This window comes from Hemicordylus capensis, chromosome 1 (assembly GCF_027244095.1).
Source record: "Hemicordylus capensis ecotype Gifberg chromosome 1, rHemCap1.1.pri, whole genome shotgun sequence".
Taxonomy (NCBI): Eukaryota; Metazoa; Chordata; class Lepidosauria; order Squamata; family Cordylidae; genus Hemicordylus; species Hemicordylus capensis.
In genome coordinates, this window is record NC_069657.1 from 360,568,923 (window position 1) to 360,590,174 (window position 21,252).

General features: G+C 40.4%; 1 protein-coding gene across 3 annotated transcripts in view; it reads left to right on the plus strand.

The window, feature by feature from the left end:
- Positions 1–6,057, plus strand: part of TAB2 (TGF-beta activated kinase 1 (MAP3K7) binding protein 2) — a 94,899-nt gene extending 88,842 nt beyond the window's left edge. For all 3 annotated transcript variants that reach the window (XM_053291670.1, XM_053291679.1, XM_053291687.1), the window contains 4 exons: positions 640–800; positions 1,409–1,502; positions 3,515–3,595; positions 4,077–6,057. In XM_053291670.1, coding sequence (XP_053147645.1) covers positions 640–800; positions 1,409–1,502; positions 3,515–3,595; positions 4,077–4,222 — 482 coding nt within the window. In that variant the 3' untranslated portion in view covers positions 4,223–6,057. The remainder of the gene's footprint in view (positions 1–639; positions 801–1,408; positions 1,503–3,514; positions 3,596–4,076) is intronic.
- Positions 6,058–21,252: the final 15,195 nt, after the last annotated feature.

Sequence of the window (21,252 nt, forward strand, 5' to 3'; positions counted from 1 at the left end):
GTGAGTTTCAGCAGGAAAGGAAGATCAACTTAAAGCCACCCCCACCCCCTGTAGCACCAGTGCTTCATTAATCTGGATGCCAGTCCATGTTATTTCTCTGTGAAGATTTCACAGGCCATCCTGGCAGAGAGCACTTTGCACAGGGGCAAGATCAGGTGTGCATAGTTGGTAGGCTGGAGCAGCATGAGGTGGAGAGGGGATGGGGCCGAGGGTTAAGAAGCTTGGTGGGAAGACCTATCAGGATAGTGAAGGTAAACTGGACCAAAGAAAGCAGAATAGGCAATGAACTGGGATGCGTGAGCAGAAGCTGCAGAGGGCAGTGAGTTGAGAGAAACCGGAAGAAAGAGGATTCGGGACTTCAATCAAAAGCTGAGATAGGATGGGCTGTGTGCTGTTTCTAAGACGAGAGCCTGTTGATTTTAAATAACCAGCCAAATATTTGGCTGGAGGTTTCTAATCTTAAATTTCAATAATCTTTTTATTAATATCAGCATTTGTAAAATAAGGATATGGCTGTTGCAAGCTGTCATTTTGAATATCACTTATGTGTTCCCAAGCAACCATGTGTACTGTGTTGTATCAGATGTTGCTGTGAAGAGAACAATAAATTAGTTAAAGTGGTATCTTAATGTTCTTCAGCTTTACTAGTACACCAGAAGGCTAGGATGGAACGACTTCAACGAGAACTTGAGATTCAAAAGAAAAAGCTGGATAAACTAAAAACAGAAGTCAATGAAATGGAGAATAATCTAACACGAAGGCGCCTGAAAAGATCAAATTCTGCTTCCCAAATTCCTTCAGTAAGTCATAGTTTCTGGAGGTGCTAAATTGCATCATAAGCTTAAGGGCATAAATCTTCAACATTCATAAATAACTTGTTATGCTTTTGAAGAAAAGTATAATATGCTTTGCTTACAAAGCACCTTGCACAAACAGATGTGAGAGGAGAATTAAGAGCCTTATCACAAGTGTACGTTTTCAGGAGTCTGTTTTTAAGGTATCGGAGCATTGGCATTGAGCCTGTTGTTTGTTTGACTGTTCCTAGGTGTATCATCTAGGACTCCTTATGATTTAAAAGAAAGAGAATACTAGCACTAAAGTTTTATAATTTCTTGCTAGGGCTGTCAACTAAGGACAAATTAAAGTGATTTAAGCTGATTAAGGAAAAGTTAAGTTCCTTCCATGAATCAGATGGCTATTTGAAGTCTGTGTAATAATTAATCTGAATTCCAAATAATGTTGTACTCATAGCTCTTCAGGGTCTACTTTGTGTGAATTCTCATAGTCTAAAGGGATTAACAGTACTGATCATGAGAAGTGCAATAATGCCATCTTCAACCAAAACTAAGTTTTATTGCCCTATATGAAATTAATACTCTAATAGACAACACTGTTCTGTGTTTTTCAGCTTGAAGAAATGCAACAGTTAAGAAGTTGTAACAGACAGCTTCAAATAGACATAGATTGCCTAACCAAAGAGATTGATCTTTTTCAAGCAAGAGGTACTGTACTATCAGTATAAGTGGTTTGCCCATTTAGCTAACCAACTTTGAGGCTGAGATCTACGGAGTATGTAAATACTTGATTAATATTTGTATAATGACTAAGAATTGTTATAAACTCTTTCCTTCAACTAGTGAGATGCTGTTTATTTGTTTGTTTGTCCCTGTTGATTTGATGTTTATGGAAGATCAACTCCTATGGGCTGGGTCTCATGATCAACACAATGTCAGCTAAATGAAAACTGGAGATCCTGGTGGTGTGCACACTCTCATAGAGCATCTTGTGAGAACTCAGGGTTTCTTGGTAATCGCCTGTTGGTGCCATTCCAAGCCAGCATTGAATTCAGATTTCAGATTATGGATCTTGACTTAATGTTGGTTTGGTGTGGTGCTAACCAAAAAATCCTGAGTTCTCACTACTTGCTCCACAAGAGCATTTGCACCACCAGGATCTCTAGTTTTCATTTTACATCACGTTGATCATGAGAACCAGCCCAGTATATCTGCTGGTAAGGAAAAACATAAATCACAACAAAATCATAAATTTAAAAAATCAATTCCAGTTTTGTCTCACTCTAGTATGTCCAAGAAACAGCACCCAGGACAGCACTATGCATTGAATTCACAATAGTTTCCTGTGAGTTCTGTGGGACAAAAGAAATGGGTTGCAGTCTGGGACACAGTTGAGAGGAGAGAGAACTTCCATCGTGCTCTAAACACTGAGATCAGTGGAGGCAGATTTAGCATTTATCACAGCAGTTTCCCTATCATGCCTTTTTACATTTTTCCATATAACTAGTAGTCACTCATTTGTATGAGAGGGGAAAATAAAATTTACTTGGACACAGTTTTGTCGTGGAGACATAACCTGCCCACCCCTAAAACTAGGTGGCCTGGCTGCCACCAGCAGTGCACACATGTAGTGAGCAATGCCCCCTTTGAAGGCCAGTCTAGAGTGGAAGGGAAGGCACAATATATGTTTCTGATGCTACTCTCTTACTTTGCCTTCCCTCAGCCCCTTTACATGGAATTTAGGGTGAGAGAAGAGGCACGGAGCAATGCAGAATTGGCTCTTTCCCCCCGCATTCCAAATGTAGCTTCTGGGATAGGTAGTAGTTAGGGGAGAGTGTTCCATTGCTGTTACCTCCTCAAAGCCTAGGATCTGGGTTTGGTTCTTTGGCAGAGTGAGGCACGGCTGGGTTTGAAAAGGTAGCCTTTGTAATAAAATGTTGCATGTCTTGTATTTTTAGCAACTGAAATGCATTTCATGATGGCTATTCAAAATCTTGGCCCTATACCTTGGAGGCTTTTAAGTCTTTCATTCTTTTTAAATTCAGAATACACACAAAATATGCGTAGTACATGGACTGGAAATAGTTCTGAGTATTTTTCACTTCTTATCAGCTAAAAATGATTTGAAAAAAATGTATGCAACTCCCTACTTAAATCATATATAGGCCCTTAGGTTACAGCTACCGAATGCCATGTCCATGTTCTGGATTTCTCAGAGGGCTCAAAACCTACTTTAAGAAGAACAAAATATCTACCACTTGATAATAGAATCCACAATACTTGATATGAACCCAATGAGCATATCTCATCCTATGATTGAGAAGTATATATATATATTTTTTTAAGGAAGGAAAATAAACACCAGCTTCCTTGACACTCGAACTCGAGTTTAATGTGAAGCCTAACAGTTGCCACAGTCTGGCTTACTTCTCCCTTTTGGCCTTTTTGGCTTCAGGCTCCTGTATTTTCAAATGCAAAATGTTACTTCTAAATGTTACTGGGTGCAACAACCAGATAGCTTTCCTTACGGAATCCTCTGGCCATAGAATTTTCTCTTAACACAGAGGAATATGGGTCTGTCATGCAAATAGCTAGGAATAGTTCCCCTGTGCAAATCTGGGAACTAGTGTGCCCACATATGTCCTCTAGTGCCAGGGTTAACTGCCTTTTTGTACACACTTTTTTATTCATTGCACTCTTTCTCCCCTCTCTTTTTCCAGGACCACACTTTAATCCTAGTGCCATTCATAATTTTTATGACAATATTGGATTTCTAGGTCCTGTAGCACCAAAGCCCAAAGGTACTGTATCTGTTGGTAAATTATATTTGTTGTACTTATCTCTGGCACCACAACACATCCCCAGACCCATGCACTGTAATATATATTGCTGGGTTTTTTTCAGCATACAGTGATCTGAGATCTGTAGCATGTGTGTAATCAGATCTCCATATACGTTTACTGCTCTCCCTAGTGAGTGGGTGTGGGGGGCACTTTTCACTTGCTGGAACACTTAATATTTGTTCACTTTTGCAGTATGAAGACTGATGGAGATTGTCTAGACTAAAGCACAGTTGAGGGAAAGAGTTGACAGGAGGCTTATTTTTTGTTACTGAGTGGTGGGATGAACTTTTGAAGATGTGGGAAGAAGCAACTTAACACTGTGTTCCAGCATGTCCACTACCCTATACCCAATTTGCTACATGCAGGTGGGAACAGGAACCACAGAATTCGATCAATTCCTACTGTCCTGTATAATAACAGTTTTCTTTCACACCCACAGATCAAAGGTCTATTATCAAAACACCAAAGACTGTACCTGATACGGAAGAAGATGAGGGAGCTCAGTGGAATTGTACTGCTTGTACTTTTTTAAATCACCCAGCCTTAAATCGTTGTGAACAGTGTGAAATGCCCAGGCATTTCTGAGCCAGGGAGGCTCACTTACCTTCTGTAAATCCAACTTTTGACTATTGTGTCATTTCCTTGGGATAAATAATCATTTATGCATAGGATTTTGTAAAATTGAACATGTGACAAGATGGTTTATTACTAATGTTAAATGTCATGCTACAGAGATAATACCTCAGTGTTGTGCTGCAGGCAGCTGAAGTTCATCAGCTGGACGGTAATTGCCTGAAAGACTTGGTTGCCAGCTGCCTGAATCGTGTACAGTATTACCAGAACCCCAATAAGAATAACTCTCACCATGTTCAATGCTTGGGTGTTCCCCCAACCACCTTTCTCTGCAGATGTCACTACTGAATTTTGACAGGGGAAGGGTTTAGATTGATAGCTTTTTGTTGTTGTTTGTAAAGCTTTCAGTGAAACACTACGTTCAATGAAAAGGAACAAGCTGAAAGTGTGTTAAAACTGTTTGCTGCCACAGGGCCCTTGGATTGTGGACGAATTTCACAAATCATTTCACAAATGGTACTCTTTGCCTTGTCTTTCAGAAAATGGCTCTGTTCTGTGAAGACAAATCAGTACAATCATGTCTGAAGATGCAAAAGAAAACTGCATGCTTTGTCTGTACAATACACACAGTGAAATACCCCAAAGCTTTTCCTACTGTACATAGCTCTAGAGCCTGCTTTAAGTGACTTTCTTTCCTTCACCTTTTATTATTTCTTGTACTTCTTGATGTATAGTGTAATAGTCTTTGTTAACTTTCCTTTCCCCTTTAAGTGATTACACACAATCATGACCCTTTTTCAAAAGCTTTTGATCTGAGAGAAGCAGTGCCTTAAAATACGAGCATTAATGATAAACAATGCACAGAATAGCTCTCCACAGCCTATTCTGTACATTGTAAATGCCGGTGATCTGTGAAGACCTGCAGATGCAGCATGGTGAAAATGCAGGAAAAGTTGGAAGAGTTTATGCATATAGTTCACTCTGTACACTGAATTTTACGGTGGGTGACACAGTGTAGTGTTTTTCTGGCACGACTAAACCAAAGGTATATTATATTCAACCCACCAACAGATCAACATCTGAATCATATTGCTGGATCTCTTGCAAACTCTTCAAGAGGTAGTTACTGGGGCAGTACAATACAGCAGCAGTAGCATAAAAATATCAGTGCTATCCTATCATGGCAGCCAGTTTCTAAAGCTGACGGTGGAAATTAGCAATAATCAGGACAAATAAAATTATAGGCTGGAAACGAGAAATCAAGCAGACTTGAACACTGAAGCAATACCAAGCATCTCTTTATTTCCATTGTCTCCCCCCCCCCCTTTAAAGGAAAACATTCAGGTAATCAAGAGCATATATGATTGAACTTAAAGTGTTTTTTAAAAATATGCTCTCTTGCATACTACAAAAATAATGTAGTGTCTCTTACGATGAGAGAGGAGGTAGTGCTTAAATGTCACAAGAGACACAGTAGACTGTCACCCACTGTAAATATTTGCCAGTGGACATTTTTAATAGGAATTTTACAAGTGATCTATGTGAATACACAAAGGCCTTTGTTTTAAAGGCTTTGCATTTTTATAATGTGGGAATTAAATGACTATCCTAAGTAATAAGTCAGTAGACCCAAAGCACTTGCATTCAATGCATTTTGTTTATAAAAAGAGGCCTTGTTTTTCAGCTTCATCTGCAGTTCTATGTGAAGATTGACAAATCAATTTTTACTTATTTTATTAATAAAACCTAATTTGGATATCTTGAGTTGATGGTTTTGTGATTTAGTTGGGTAAACTGTCTTTGTAACAGATAAGTTATTTATAAAAATTAAAAAAAATATATTGTAACATTTTGTTTTGTTGGTTTTTTTAACATTGTAGTAGTACAGCTATACAGTCAGCCAGATGTAAATTAGTTGATCTTGTCTATGTTGAAACTTATTTTCTGATAATTATTTCTGAGGATGCCTTTTTACACTTCTGCTTTTAAGAGTGTTGGTTTATAAACAGATGGCACTTTGGGGCCAGCTGGCACTCAGAATGTATTGAGAAGCTATATAGGACTCCTGGCTTTTTTCTGCAGGTTGTAAGAAGATGTCCTATGGATTTTCAGTTGCCATTACTGCTGTAATGGAGATTGATGCTGATTTCAACCTGTAAGTTCAAATCATGTTACTATCAAAGGCAGTTGCTTATAAATCAGGAGCAATAAGTTTGGTTGTAATGACATTGTCTTGGCTTCTGGCCCCAATCCAGGATACCAATGAAATGTTTTATCTTCATCCATTTGAGAAGATTGACAGTTAACATTACAGATGAGCCACTTCTGTTTAGCTGTTATAAATCAGCTGTGAGAGTTGTTAACGGTAGTATTCTTAAACTGAGTATGAGATTACAAAACAAGTGGCCTTTTCATTGAGCATATGGAGTTGCTGAGGCCAAGAACAGTACCACCTTGTACCAAAACAAGAACTATACAAGAGCTAGTATCGCATAATGGTTAAGCGATTGAGCTGTGAATCAGGAACTCCTTGGTTCTAATCTCGCCTCTGTCAAGGCCACTAGATGGCCTTAGGTTTGCCAGTCTCTCTCAGCCTCACTTACCCAGTCTTAATATGAGAATAGATTATATAAAGATAATACATGCACACTCAAAAAGCAAACTATACAAATGCTAAGCATTTATAGGCTCTTAAAATTTATGCAATGGAAATTGCCTTTCTACTATTAGATAAACTTCTTCTAATACAAGATCAAAGCAGCACTGAAACTTCCATGGTACACATACTGACAAGACTGTGGCACCAGAGCTGTGCTCCATTGGTATTATATCAAAGTCAATATTAATTGGCTTTGATATAATAATACAGTTTGAGCCTGTTCTGCACATGCAGCAACATGAGGTGGACTGGTAGAACGTGCTGTATCATTTCAAACTGTGTGTGGGAGATCTGTTTTGAATGCTTATCTAAAAACCCTACTGCAGTCAGAAAACTCAAAAGGAAGTGGGATATAATTGATGTGCTATGGTCGTGTTTTGTTTTTGTTTTTAGGAAGCTTTTTACATGGGGAACATTCAAAAATGGCATTCTCACTTGCAATCTAAAATGGGACACTTGATTAAACCACTCCTCGCACATGTGTGCATTCATTCATTCATTCATTCATTCATTCATTCATTCATTCATTCATAAAATATAGTTGTTGAGAAGAACCCTAAAAGTTGTCCACCAACTAATGGGTTGCAACCAACCTAAGCAGGGAATGTTAGTACCACCATCACTATTCAAAGACCATCGTTTAAGCAAAAGAAAAAGGGAAGCGGCAAAAACAGTTAAACATTAAAAGCGGGTCTTATTTCAAGATTGGGATATGGTTGTATCATATCTTAAACAGATTGAAGGTTACCAGTCTAATGCAATAATTTATTTATTCAATTTTTCTATCACCTTTCATAATGTATCTCAAGGCAGTTTACAAAAGTTAAAATACAATAAAATTCCATAAATGTGTCAATCTAAGGCTACAGAGGAGGAGATTTCATTTCATGACTTTTTGATGCAATTTATTCTGCCATAGACTTGCTCTTTAAAGAAGACTCTCATAACTGATTATTTTCATAATCAATTTTTATGCTGTTTTAAACCTATGTTCTGGTTTTCCTATCATCAATGCCAGGGTTGAATAATCTGCTCTTTTCCTAACATCCTTTCTAAATATTGGAAGATGCCCCCCTTACACAGCATTCAGGTATGACTTCCTTCAGACTGTCCTATTTGTTTCAGTAGTCCATTTATTATTGTATCATTACTGATGTGTTGGTGTTTCTTGTGTTGCCCAGAGCTAGCACATTATGTCCCATGCCGATTGATGCAACCTAAAATTACATGATCCTTTGTCTTGCGAGGAAACCGCTTCTCTGATGACTTTCTCATAAACTCCTCTGCCTAGTTTTATCCTCCATCCTTCTGTATGCATTATTGGTTTTCCATGTTTAAGTGTGTCGTGTTGATTTTCATTTTGCCTTTATCTGTACACCACTTTACTTTATTGATAATTTTGAATACTTAGTCTGCAAAGTTTTGTCCTTATTTTTGCTATATCTGAAAACTCTTACATTTCAAACAAATAGTTAAGATATTTAACAGAACTAGATCAATACAAATTCTTATATTATGCTACTGGCACCATCCAACTTGAAAATGATGTTTGGCTATTTAGAGCTACGTTTTTGTGTGCATTTCCCCCCAACCAGTTGGGTATCAAGGGTTACATTAGAAGATCTCTAAGGTTCTTTCCAACTCTTTTTTTTTTTTTTTTTACCCTCTATAATCTCAAGCCCCATATTTTCTTGTACACTTCCTCTTGCAATTAGGGGAAACTTTTTGAGACCCCCAATAAGTCCTTTAAATACTGATGTAATCTAAATGGAGGATTAGATTATGGCTGTACTCTTAACAATTAAACAGGAACAAAATTATGGCTGATAAGAGGAACAGCATGAGATGTGTCCAAATGGCTCGTTTGGGACACATTGAGAGGAAGGTTAACCTCCTCTCAATGAGGCACAAGCTTTCACAGCTTTTTTCTAAGCTTTCTTTTAAAAAATTCTATATTTATTTACCCCTCAGTATTGTTTGTTTACAGGTGTGTTCTCTCTCTCTCTCTCTCTCTCTCTCTCTCTATATATATATATATATATATATATATAAATCTTAATATTATGAAGCTGTGTGTAATGTTTTTATAATGCAGTTTAAGTATGTGCAGGAGATAAAAGGATTAAAGGAATTTTTATGTGACAGAGAGAGGCTGCAATAGTGGGGGAACCCTGTTTGGAACGTAAGAGATAAAACAGGCAGAGGAAAGTGTTTAGGAGGGTTTTGAGAGGGTGTGTCCTGGGGAAGTAAATAAGATTGAACAAGAAAGTGATTTCTCCGTGAAAGGGAGGGGAGGGTTTTTTTCCCTAGAGGCAGAGAAGTTTATGTGCTCTCAAATGAAAACCTATTTTCTGTTCAGGTGAAAACCTAGGGAAGTCCTCAACTGTGAGGCAGGTCTGAAGCAAAACCAACCAACCAACCAAGTCACCATAATCCTCAAAACGAGAGTCACAGATAAATATTCTTACAGGTAGAGCATCACAAAAAGTCAACACTGTCATAAGTTTATATTTTGATATCTGAAACCTTTACGCTTCTAAGAACATAAAAGAACATCATCTGAATAAGTTTAAAATAAAACCTGTTTCTTCTATGTTACAAAGGTACTAAAACATTTCTTTTTCTTTCCCACATTCACCAGAAGTGTTGCACCACACTACAGCGCTGCTTATCATTTTGGAGAAATATAATAAAGAATAAGCTCTGCCACAGGTCGCTTGTAAGACTGTGATAATGGTCTCAGGTGTGTCAAAGGGTCTGAGTGGTGGCAGCAGTGATACCTAGAAGGAGGACAACTATCACAAGCACTAAACAACTGGATGTGATGCAGACTGCACGGCTACCTTGTGTGGTTTTATTAGTAGCAGGTTGTGAGGCAAGTGGCTGTTGCCTCAGACAGTTCTGTAGCCTACCATTGATCCTGGCATCCAGCCTCAGTTTGTCTTAGAGTGAGTTGTTCTCTGTTTTGACAGAACGTTTTCATAGGAATGTGCCCATGGGTAGCTGAGAGCCTTCTTGTGGGTACAAAATAGTAAATTATCTGTTAAATTGTAAGCCTTCAGAGGCAGAGATTTTCTTTTGTCAGGTCCACACTACTAGCACAGCATTAGGTTTAGTTTTCATATTAAATGAATTTTCTATTAACTTCCATTCGCCTCTATGAAATAACTATTATTGATATCATGGGGTAACACCACAGTGTTGCTGTCCTTGTGTAACTTTGTCTCTCTCCCACATGCCCCAATCAGAAAACAGCACTGATGGCCTACATCCAGAGTGGTGTGCTGTCAGCATGCTCTATTAGAGTGGAAAGATGTCCTTGAGGACCAAGTGACACATTTTGGCTCTAACAGAGCACTCCCAGAGTGCAGGTGAGCTTCAGAAAGTAATTGCACTCGTGCGTAAAAGCGCCCACACCAGGGTGAATGCACAAGGGCTAGCATTATGTGTTGCCAACAGTGCACTGATGTGGATGTGGGCCAGTGCTATTAACCGGAAAAAGACCATAGTACTTATTAAACATAAACATTTCAGGATGAAAGAGTATTTATGATTCAAATATATGATGAGTATTTATCCTTGAAACAGAAAGGTCACTAGAAGGTTACTGGTGAGACAAATTGCTAATCTAGAATTTGTTTATATTATCCATTCATTACTACCGTCACCAGAAAAGATGAGAATGAACCTTTCCTGAGAGCAGGGGTGGGCTGGCTTAAACAGGTTATTTACAAAAATCTTGCAAAAGCTGAATGTAGTTTGCCACCTCAACAAAATATGGTCAAACATGTCAGGAAAGCAAATCCTAGAAGAAGAAATTGAATTGGGATAATGAGCTTTGGGGTAAGCAACTCCTTATGGAGAAATCTATTCTCGTCTGGGTTCTAAACTGACTCCAGGCAGTTCTTTTATCTGCAGAGACCAAACCAATGTATTTCAATGTATTCCTGTTGTTTGCAGCTTCTGAGATGCCAGTGGCAATGCCCTACGTACCAAAAATCCCTGCACCTTGTGGGTGTTTTGGAATATAAAACTACCCAAGAAATGAAATTGAGGTTTTTAACACAATATTGTAGATTGGATAGTCATACCAGTGTTTGAAATATAACGTGTATTTGCAGAACAAACATGTTTATGTTTACACCTGTTTTGGGGTAGACAGGTTTCTTAGCTTATGCATCATGAAATGAAACTGAAGGCTGTTTCAGGTTGTTCTTCGCAGTGAGTCTGGATACTATGTGTACCAGACTTAGCTATTATTAATTCAATTTCTATACTGCCCTTCCAAAAATGGCTCAGGGCGGTTTACACAGAGAAATAATAAATAAATAAGATGGCTCCCTGTCCCCAAAGGGCTCACATTCTTTAAAAAAGAAGAAGAAGATAGACACCAGCAACAGTCACTGGGGGTACTGTGCAGGGGGTGGATAGGGCCAGTTACTCTCCCCCTGCTAAATAAAGAGAATCACCACGGTAAAAGGTGCCTCTTTGCCCAGTTAGCAGGGGATTCTAGACAAGAAACCTTTGGTGAGCCCCCTCACCCCACCCACATATGGACACAAGGCAGCTGCCATGGAGCAGACTAGGGCTTCCTTCTCAACACCTTAGAACATAGGAAGCTGCCATATACTGAGTCAGACCATTGGTCTATCTATCTCAGTATTGTCTTCACAGACTGGCAGTGGCTTCTCCAAGGTTGCAGGCATGAATCTCAGCCCTATCTTGGAGAAGCCAGGGAGGGAACTTGAAACCTTCTGTTCTTCCCAGAGCCACTCCATCCTCTGAGGGGAATATCTTACAGTGCTCACACTTCAAGTCTCCCTTTCATATGCAACCAGGGCAGACCGTGCTTAGGTAAGGGGACAAGTCATGCTTGCTACCACAAGACCAGCTTTCATCTCCACCAGTGGGGTAGTAGGTGTACTGGCCATGATGGAAGGGCAAGGAGGGCTGACTCAGCCACACACAGGGCAAGGAAGCTAGTCACAACATCTTCAGGGTAGCAGAGTAAGAGCATTGGCCCTGTTGCTAGGACCACCAGTGGACAGTCATCCATTGCTGCAGAAGGATTCTTGGACTATAGAATCTTAGAATCACAGGCATCAAGTTAGACACATGACCTTTATTGCCTGCTTGCTTCTGCACCACATGCTGAAAAGATGTGGCGTAGGGGCTTTCCCTGTCATCACTACAGTGATAAGAACAACTTTCCATATTATGGAATCGGAAAGTCCTGCACATCTGAGGGCAGGGACCTCAGTCGAAGTGTGGCTTAGAAGCTGCTTCGGAAAGCCCCTGATGTAGTCAGCAGAGACAAGAGGATCTGGTGTTCCCACAGGCAGAGAACTCAAAATTGAGGAGAAGGGTGACAGATAGTGACAGGCCCCCTTTTTGCTTGCTGTGGGCTCCATGAAGAGACGACACCTAGCCATGTTTCCAGCAGGTTCTGGCCTTTGCTTTTTCAGTCTGCTGCCACAGGGGTGGACATTCAAACTAAACTAAACGAACACATTGTTAATACTGTATTTCCCTCTTTATACATTTAGAGTTGGACAAGGAGCCACCCAGAGGAGGAGTCATGGTAAAATCAAAGTGTCCTGTCACAGCCTGGCTCGAGTGTCGCCATGTCAACTGTCTGCAAGAAACAACCCTCTGTGCCATATGCTGAAAAGAAGTTGCATAGGGCCTTGTCCTGTACCCCTGTCATATTGCCATTGCAGCAGAGAGGATTCCCACGGGAAGATGTCTGTCCTACAATATCTCCTCACCCTGTGTGCAGAAGCAAATTCTGCTTGGAACCAGCATCAGCTGTTGGCTCCAGCCAGTGCATGGCCTTTGAACACAACGAAGGTAGTACTCAAAATGGGGAAGGAAAAGAAGAAGTCAGAGTACTAATACAGTAGCCTATGGGGAAACAATCAAAATATATTCAAGGCTAACTAAGAAAACCACAATGAAACTATTAATATACAGATATTACTGGTTACTACATATCTTATTTTGATTTTAAAAATTGCATATTAATTGTATCAGAACACGATATGGCAAAGGCACGGCAAATTACAACATCAAGTGACAATTTATATAATGTTCAGTAAAGCCAGAGTTCATTATTAACAATCTGAGTTCATTATTGGCCTTCAGGAGAGTCCTTTAGACCTATCTGTTTGGCCTGGGCTTCCAGGGTTTTTAAACTGTTTTTAAACCGTAAAGGTTCAGCCTGGATTTCCGGAGTTTTACAAACTGCTTTAATTGTTTTAATAATGGTTTTATGTTGTTCTTACAGTGTTTGATTTTAATAATTAATTAATTTTAGTTTGTTTTAATGTAAGCCATTTTTGGAAGGGCAGTATAGAAATCAAATAAATAAATAAAACAATAATAATAATGTCAGAGCACCATGTGGCAAAGGCACAAAAATTACAACATAGAATATAATGTGTAGCGCTAAACAGCATTTTTTAATTCTTCATCAGCATAGATTGAATATTACACCAAGTAGAAGAAAACTCAGGGTAAACAAGGTTTCAATAAAATTCTATAAAACAAAAAGCAATGAATCACTAAATAGATGAACATATATGATGTCAAAAATGCATGCCAATGTATAAAATCATAATACAGGAGGACCTCACTATTCGCAGGTCCAGCACTCACGGTTTTGTATATCTGTGTTCAGTTAATTAGCACCTGACCTTGGTATACGCAGAAAAAAGTGGACAAAAAAGGGTTAAACCCGCATATCCGCGGGATGGGGGTGGCTGGAAATTACCTCAGAGATAATTTCAAGCTGCCATTTTGACTGCCAGAGAGATCAGAAGCCATTTTATGGCTCAAAATGGAAGGCAAGAAACATGATTTTTGGCCAATTTTTTACCCCATGAGTGATCGTGCAACATGGTAGGGCACCTTGAGGGGCCATTTGGGGGTGATTGGGCATGATGGGGGAGGGAAATGGGATGAAATTTTTGGCTGATTTTCTGCATCTGGGAACCTAAGCCCTCCAATTCCCATTCCTATCAGAAATCCCTGTAATCATGACGAATAGAAAAATGTTGAATGAGTGTCGTGTTATCAGAGGCATGTTTGAATCTGTTCCTATGTTCCTGTATGTGTGTTCTAACAGGGCAGGTGGTTTGCCCTATATATACAGTATATTAACCCACATGGACTTAAAAGCAGATAGACAACAAAGGAGGTATTGCAAGTAGCAAAAACATTAAAATGAAACTTCTTATTCCAATATATATGGACATATTGAGAACCCTTCTGAATATAATTACAGGCTGAACAATGTCCACATTTAAATGTACCAATGGTTTGTTCATTTATTGACGACACTACAGATATATGCCCTAACCAACATATATATTGCTTTATATATTGGGCAAAATGAACCCAACTTGGTATATGGGAAATAAGATGCCAGTGTCTATAGATGATCTTCTTAATAGGTAAAGAAAGATGAGAAAAATATGAAAATATTTTTTTCACAATCCCTCTGTTTGTCAATATTTTCTAATAAAAGTGAATTTTGTATAGACAGATGAGAGGCTCAAGCTGCTGCAGATCCAATGATCTTGGGAGAATATCCCCTTTGAAGAAGTTGTTCTAACAATTAATTCTTGATGATAAACAACATCATCTGTACAATTCTTCCGTATTCTAAGAAACTGTGCATATGGATAATTGTTCTTAAGCTGTTTGGGATGATAACTATTTAAAATGTAAAAAAGAATGTCTCGCTATTGACTTCCTGTAACTAGAAACTTTCAAACTGTTATCAATCAGTGTAACCATAACATCCCAAAATGGTATGGATTGTGTCTGTATATTATAACTAAACTTAATATTAACATCCACTGAATCAATCCTGTTAAAAAACTGAAAGAAAGAGACCTCATCATCTGAGAACAGAAGAAACATATCATCAGTGTATCTCTCATAAAATAATAAATTGGTCCTGAATGCATCCAACTTTCAAAACCTTATCTGTCTCCAACAGAGACATGTCTAGATGTGCTACAAAAGGAGCTACTTTGCTGCCCAGAGCAACACCATGTTGAATGGATATGTCCTGATCGAGTCTAAAGTAGCTAGAGTCCAATATGAGATCCAAAAGAAAAAGTGTGGGTGGAACTTTAGTGGATCTCAGCTGTTGAAAATTTCCAACTTCATGTCTGGTTCCCTCATGAAGTGTAGAAGTATTGAGAGCCTCAATGTCTAAAGTGCAGAGGTAAATGGAATCTTGTATTTCCAGGGATTCTGTGATATTAACGATTTAGTACCCTTAATGGAACTAGTTTGTTTTTCTATAGAAGGAACAAGGGGGAAATTCTAAATATTCTGATAAGGGTTCCAACAAAGAATTACAGCAAGAAATGATTGGTCTGAAACTTGGTTTAGCTTGAGTTTTCTTCTATTTGGTGTAATAGTGCATCTATGCTGGTGAAGAATATAGCTCTACACGTTATATTTCATGTAGTAATTTTTTGCTCCTTTGTCACATGATTTTCTGACTTACTGAATACTAATTATTATTATTTTTTTAAAATCTGTATATTAATAGTTTCATGGTGGTTGTTTTTGTTTATATTGGACTCGTCCCTCCCCCATTTACATCCTTGGCAGATACTGACCTCTGTAGCCAGGCCTAAAGTGTCTGTACAACAGGGAGCTGCAGCCAATCCAGGATCCTTGACAAGTATATCTCTGTTTGAAACATATTTGCAAATGTGCTTTGGTTACATTCAAGTTTACATTGTAAGTATACATCTAAAAACATCTTCGTTGTACTTTTAACACCAACCTGAGACAGCTTCCCTTTCCTCGTCTTGTTGCAACTTACCTGATGATGGCAATGACAATGAGAGAGGCTGCTAATTAAATCTTTAGTTCTGCAGCAGCATTGTAGGTATCATGACTCCTGGGAAATAGCCGTGATACCTGTAGTTTCCTTGGGATAATGAAATGTTTTAGTAAAACTATAAAACTATCCTACTTATGGATCTGGTGCCTGGGCATACCTTTTTGTTGCCACTATTTTTTTGGTTGGTGGGGGGAAGAAGGGGGCAGCAGGATATGGAAGTGGACATAGGGTGAGGAGATCTCCAGGCCTCCTCATATCTTCATCATCAGGGATATATCATCATCCTGACATCTGACAAGATCTCCAGCTGAGAATGACCCCCAAGCTTAAAATGAACTAATTTGTGCCCAATTTGAATCAAGCATTCATTCGTTCATTTTAGATTATCCTACTTGGAATTAAACCTGAGGAATCTCACTCATCGCTAGGTATGAGTTGCCTTCTCCTGGTCCAGTCAATGCCAATGCAAAAAGTGCACACAGATAGGAGAAGTGGGGTTGGGCTGTTGTCTCCAGGCAATTCCCTGTATTTTAAGAAGACCTTTTCACATTTCAAGAGAACTGGTTCCAGTGCATGCTTTGTGTGACACAGAGAGAGGTAGCTGCTGAACACATCTGGGGATGGGTATTTACAAATTCTCTTTCCATTTCTGGTTGGAATGTTTGGTTTGTGACTACCTATTTTACATTCACTTGCAGCAAATACATCTGTTGATGAATCATATTTCTGTTCAACTTGTCTCATGGAGCTGATCCAATTGTTCCTATATACTGAACCCTCCTTGAGCCGCTGCAATTGTTTTCTTCTTCCTGAGATAGTTCTATTATTGCAAAGTATCAGAGTACTTTGGGGCTGAATGACAAAATGATTGTGTTATTTTCTAAGCAACCCAAGTGTGGTACAGTTATTCCTTTAAAAGTTATATGATTTCTGATGTCCAGGAAGAATCAGTCTTTTACAATGAACGTGTTTGGCACAGCTGAACGTTTGTTACGTGGGGACCTCTTTCCCCACTGGCAGGATCTTCAAGTGTGGTTATGAAATGTGCAGTTTCTCCAGAAAGTCACAACCACAGCCTTAAATTGAAATAAAAAGGTTGCTTTATTGAATACAAATAAAAGGCTTGAGTATAATGGTAATGAGGGAATTCCCACATGACTCAGACACTTTGGTGGATGTGAGTCCAGACTCACTGCTTTAACGCTGCTATTACAAATGGCTGATTTAGACAGGGAAGGGAAACAGTGGTAGGTGGTTGGTGTGATCTCCTTTCGGAGAAGGGAAAGGAAAGGAAATGGCTCCTCTGCTTAATTGGAGGGATGGCAGCCACTTTTCTAATGAAATGCTAATACAAGGGCTGGACCCTGCCTCTGTGACCCAGTCTCTGGGGAACAGCAGGGTCAGCCTATGCAGATTGCAGGAGGCTCCTGGAAAACAGGAAGTGGGATCAGGGAAAGAAATTATTTCCTGGGCTATCAGGGAGCTTGGAGGAAGGAGAATGAGCTGGTTCAAGGTTGCCGGAATCCTGCTAAGAAAAAAGAGACGGGAAGGGGACTATATGAGCAGGTTCCCTATACCACGTGTACTCGCACATACACTCCAGAAAGCAGGGTGGTTGTTGGGTGTGGGAATCGGAGAGAGCGAAAGAGGTAGTCCCAGGGGTGGAGGAAGTGGAGAAGCCCCCTATATTACCTGCTCTTGATGTGAAGGGAGGGCAGCCTGGATCCTCAGCAGCGAGGGTGGATCCAGGGGTTGTGCGAATGGGAAGGGTTCCTGCTGGGTATCTTGATAGGGTGAAAGATGCCTTGTGAGGTGAGGACTGAAGTGGGGCTTGGGTTAATTGTTTGGTGAAAGGGTCCTGAGACCCCCATGGCTGCCTTGCCCTGGGGTCTCAGGAGAACTAGAACCTCCATAGGCGAAACTTGTTTTGGGGTTCCAGAGTGCCTGGTTTGAGCCTTTATAAGATAGAGAGCAACTGTTGGGCTCCTTCCTTTGCTGGTCTCCTTATGAGGCTCCTAGTGACAGTGGTTGGCAGTATCTTGCTTCTGGACCCTCTTGTGGGCAGGCAGGTCCAAATTACGCTTCTTATTAGGAACGGGGCGGGGGGTGCATGAAGGCCTACTTTTCGAGTTCCCAACAGGTTTATCTGCACCTACTGATTTTTCTGGGTTATGTGTCTCAAAAGTTTAAAAGGTTAAAAGTGCGATTACATGCAGAAGAAGAAGCAGGAATTGTAAGTGGAGATGATGCAACTCCTTACAATAGCAATAGCAATAGCACTTACATTTATATACCGCTCTATAGCTGGAGCTCTCTAAGCGGTTTACAATGATTTAGCATATTGCCCCCCAACATTCTGGGTACTCATTTTACCGACCTCGGAAGGATGGAAGGCTGAGTCAACCTTGAGCCCCTGGTCAGGATTGAACTTGTAACCTTCTGGTTACAGGGCGGCAATTTTACCACTGCGCCACCAGGGGCTACAATGGATGAACCCCAAGTGCAGCAATGATGCCATATGCATTTCTGGCTTCTGGGCTGGCCCTGCCTACCGAGGCTGGCCACTGGGCTCCCCTGAGCCACAGGGCCTATCAAGGCTTTCACCTTGATAGAAACCTGAGGCTGAGGCTCCTGGTTCTGGCTCTCTGTTCATCTTGTGGTTCCCTCCCTGACTGCTGCCCAGCCCTACCCAAAAACGTAGACTAGAAGTGTCTGCTTGGATGTTTTAAAAGGTTTTATGTGCTCCCTAAATGACTGGGAGGTTGAGCTCAGAGGGGTCTCTTTGGGGAGAAAATTCTATAGATTTGAGACCACTGCAGAGAAGGCTCAGTTCTGGCAGATTTCATTTTACTGGAAGATGGGCCTAGAGCTGGGTGCCTTCCCTAGATGGCAGGAGTCAGAAAGTTTATATGGGGAAAAACACTGGGGCTATACACAGGAGCATGCAAAACCGGGCTAAGGGAGCACAGCCTGGTTTTGCATGCTTGTGTGAGCCACTGAGATCTCACCCCACACAGTGGCTACATGGCGGCAAACCCGCCTCAGTAGCCTCCTGCTAAAATGAGGTAAAGGGAGCAAGCGCTCCCTTAACTTCATTGTTTTGATTGTGTGTCAGCCATGGCTGGCACACTCAGCAGGGGGAGAGGGGATCCCAGTAATATACCGCACACTCACATTATTGGGACTCCTGGAGGCAGGACAGCGCACGGCAGTGCATCCTGGCTCCCTGACCCCCGGAGCTGCCGGACGAGCCGCAGGCAAGCAGCTGCTTGTCTAGCTGGGTGATCCACCCACCCAGAGAAAAACAGGAGATTGTCTGCGGGGAAAGTAGGCTAAACCCGTCTTCTCCACAGACCGCCCCAGAGCTCTCCTCACCAATCGTGAGAAGAGCTCCACTACCTACAACACTCTGGGCCCAACACATTATAGGGTTTTATAGGGGATGACACATATTTTCCATTATACCCGGAACCTTATGAGGAACTACTATAGTGGAACACCAGTAATGTAAACCCACTCCCAAAGAAATTGTGCAATAGCATTTTGCACCAGCTGCAGCTTTCAAAAGGCAGTTCAGGCATCATACAGAACCAGATTCTTTAAAAACAAACTTGGTTTGGCACCATATCTTGGCTTGTTTCTCCCTGTCATGGTTGGTTTGGGACCCTCCTTTCTCCTTTCTTTCTGTGACCTAGGTTGCCTCTCTCTCTGCAAGAAGAGAGCTATTGAAACAAATCAAGCTTAAACCAGGGTGCAGGAATAGACCTCATATGAGACCATGGTTATGACAAACCAAGCAACTTCAAAACTTATTTATTTATTCATTTGATTTTTATACCGCTCTTCTGAAATGGCTCAGGGCAGTTTACAATTAAAAACAGAAACCATTAAAATCAATAATAATTAAAACAGAAATATAGATATGAACACCAATTAATAACATCTTAAAAAACAATTAAACTATCAGAACAATTAAAACCATGAAAACCAGGTTAGCATTAAAACAAAACTAATTAAAACCCTGAAAGGCCAGGCCAAACAGATGAGTTTTAAGGGCTCTCTTGAAGGTCAGTAAGGAATTAAGATTACGAATTTCAGCTGGGAGTGCATTCCACAGCCCAGGAGCAGCTACAGAGAAGGCCCACCTCTGAGTCGCCACCAAACAAACCGGTGGTAACTGGAGCTGGACCTCCTCAGATGACCTTAATGTGTGGTGGGGGTCATGTAAACCATTCTCTTGGATTCAGATAGTGGTTTGGTTGTCCAAAATAAACCATGGTTTGCTGACTGGTACGGCTTCAGACATACAAACCACTCACAGTTAGACAAAATAAACCATGCCTTCATGCTATGTCGGATCCTGCCTAAGCTCTCTCCAGACCAACCCAAGTAATAGAAACATAGGAAGCTGACTTATATCGAGTCAGACCATTGGTCCATCTAGCTCAGTATTGTCTACATAGACTGGCAGCAGCTTCTCCAAGGTTGCAGCCAGTGGTCTCTCTCAGCCCTACCTTGGAGATGCCAGGGAGGAAACTTGGAACCTTCTGCATGTGAGCATGCAGGTGCTCTTCCCAGAGCGGCCTCATCCTCTAAGGGGAATATATTACAGTGCTCACATGTAGTCTCCCATTCAAATGCAAACCAGAGTGAACTGCTTAGTAAAGGGGACAATTCATGCTTCCTACTACAAAACCAGCTAGTGACCAGTTGCTTTTTTTCTCCATGAGGGAATGCAACCAATGTAAGCAGATGTAGCCAGTGCCAAACCAGATGTAATGTCAAGTGTGAATGGGTTTAACCCCCATGACATTTGTCTGCTGGAAACCATCCCCAAGAGGCTACTTGCCCTAGGTGTACCATTTTAGCAAATGATTAAAACTGTTTTCATGACCATTACCTGTTCTTTCAGGAATAGTTCTGGATCCAGGTGCATTCCCAGACTGTGAATCTGCACTTTCAGGGAAGAATATTATCCCATCCATTGCAGGTAACATCCACATCTACAATATAAGGGCCCTCAGCCACCATTTCCTCCAATCCTTGTTTCTACCCTAAATTTGTTAATGCCCTCTTTGTATTCTCCTTATATGGGGACAATATCTTTGTAGAGTGCAACATATTTAACTCACATAATTTAACAAACAGTACTTAATTCATAGGTCTGAAAAACAGGGTTTAAAACATTTTTGTAAAGTGTTCCTTTTTTGTTGTTGTTTATTATTTGACTGATAGTCCTCTTGTATGTAAATGTTTTGTGAATTGCTAACAGAATTAGCACAATTCTTAAGAAGAATGGCTTTCTTTCTATCCCCTCTCCCACAGAAACAGCATTCTTCAAAACACACATAGATACTAAAATGGGGATGGGAGAAAGAAATACTAGATGTTGCACTTGTCACTATTAGATACATGAGGTCTGCATATGTAAACTGCCCGCTACTAGAGTGACACTGGGTGGTTTATTAAGTGTACTGCACTTTATATTTGATACTAATTCACAGATAGCGGCAT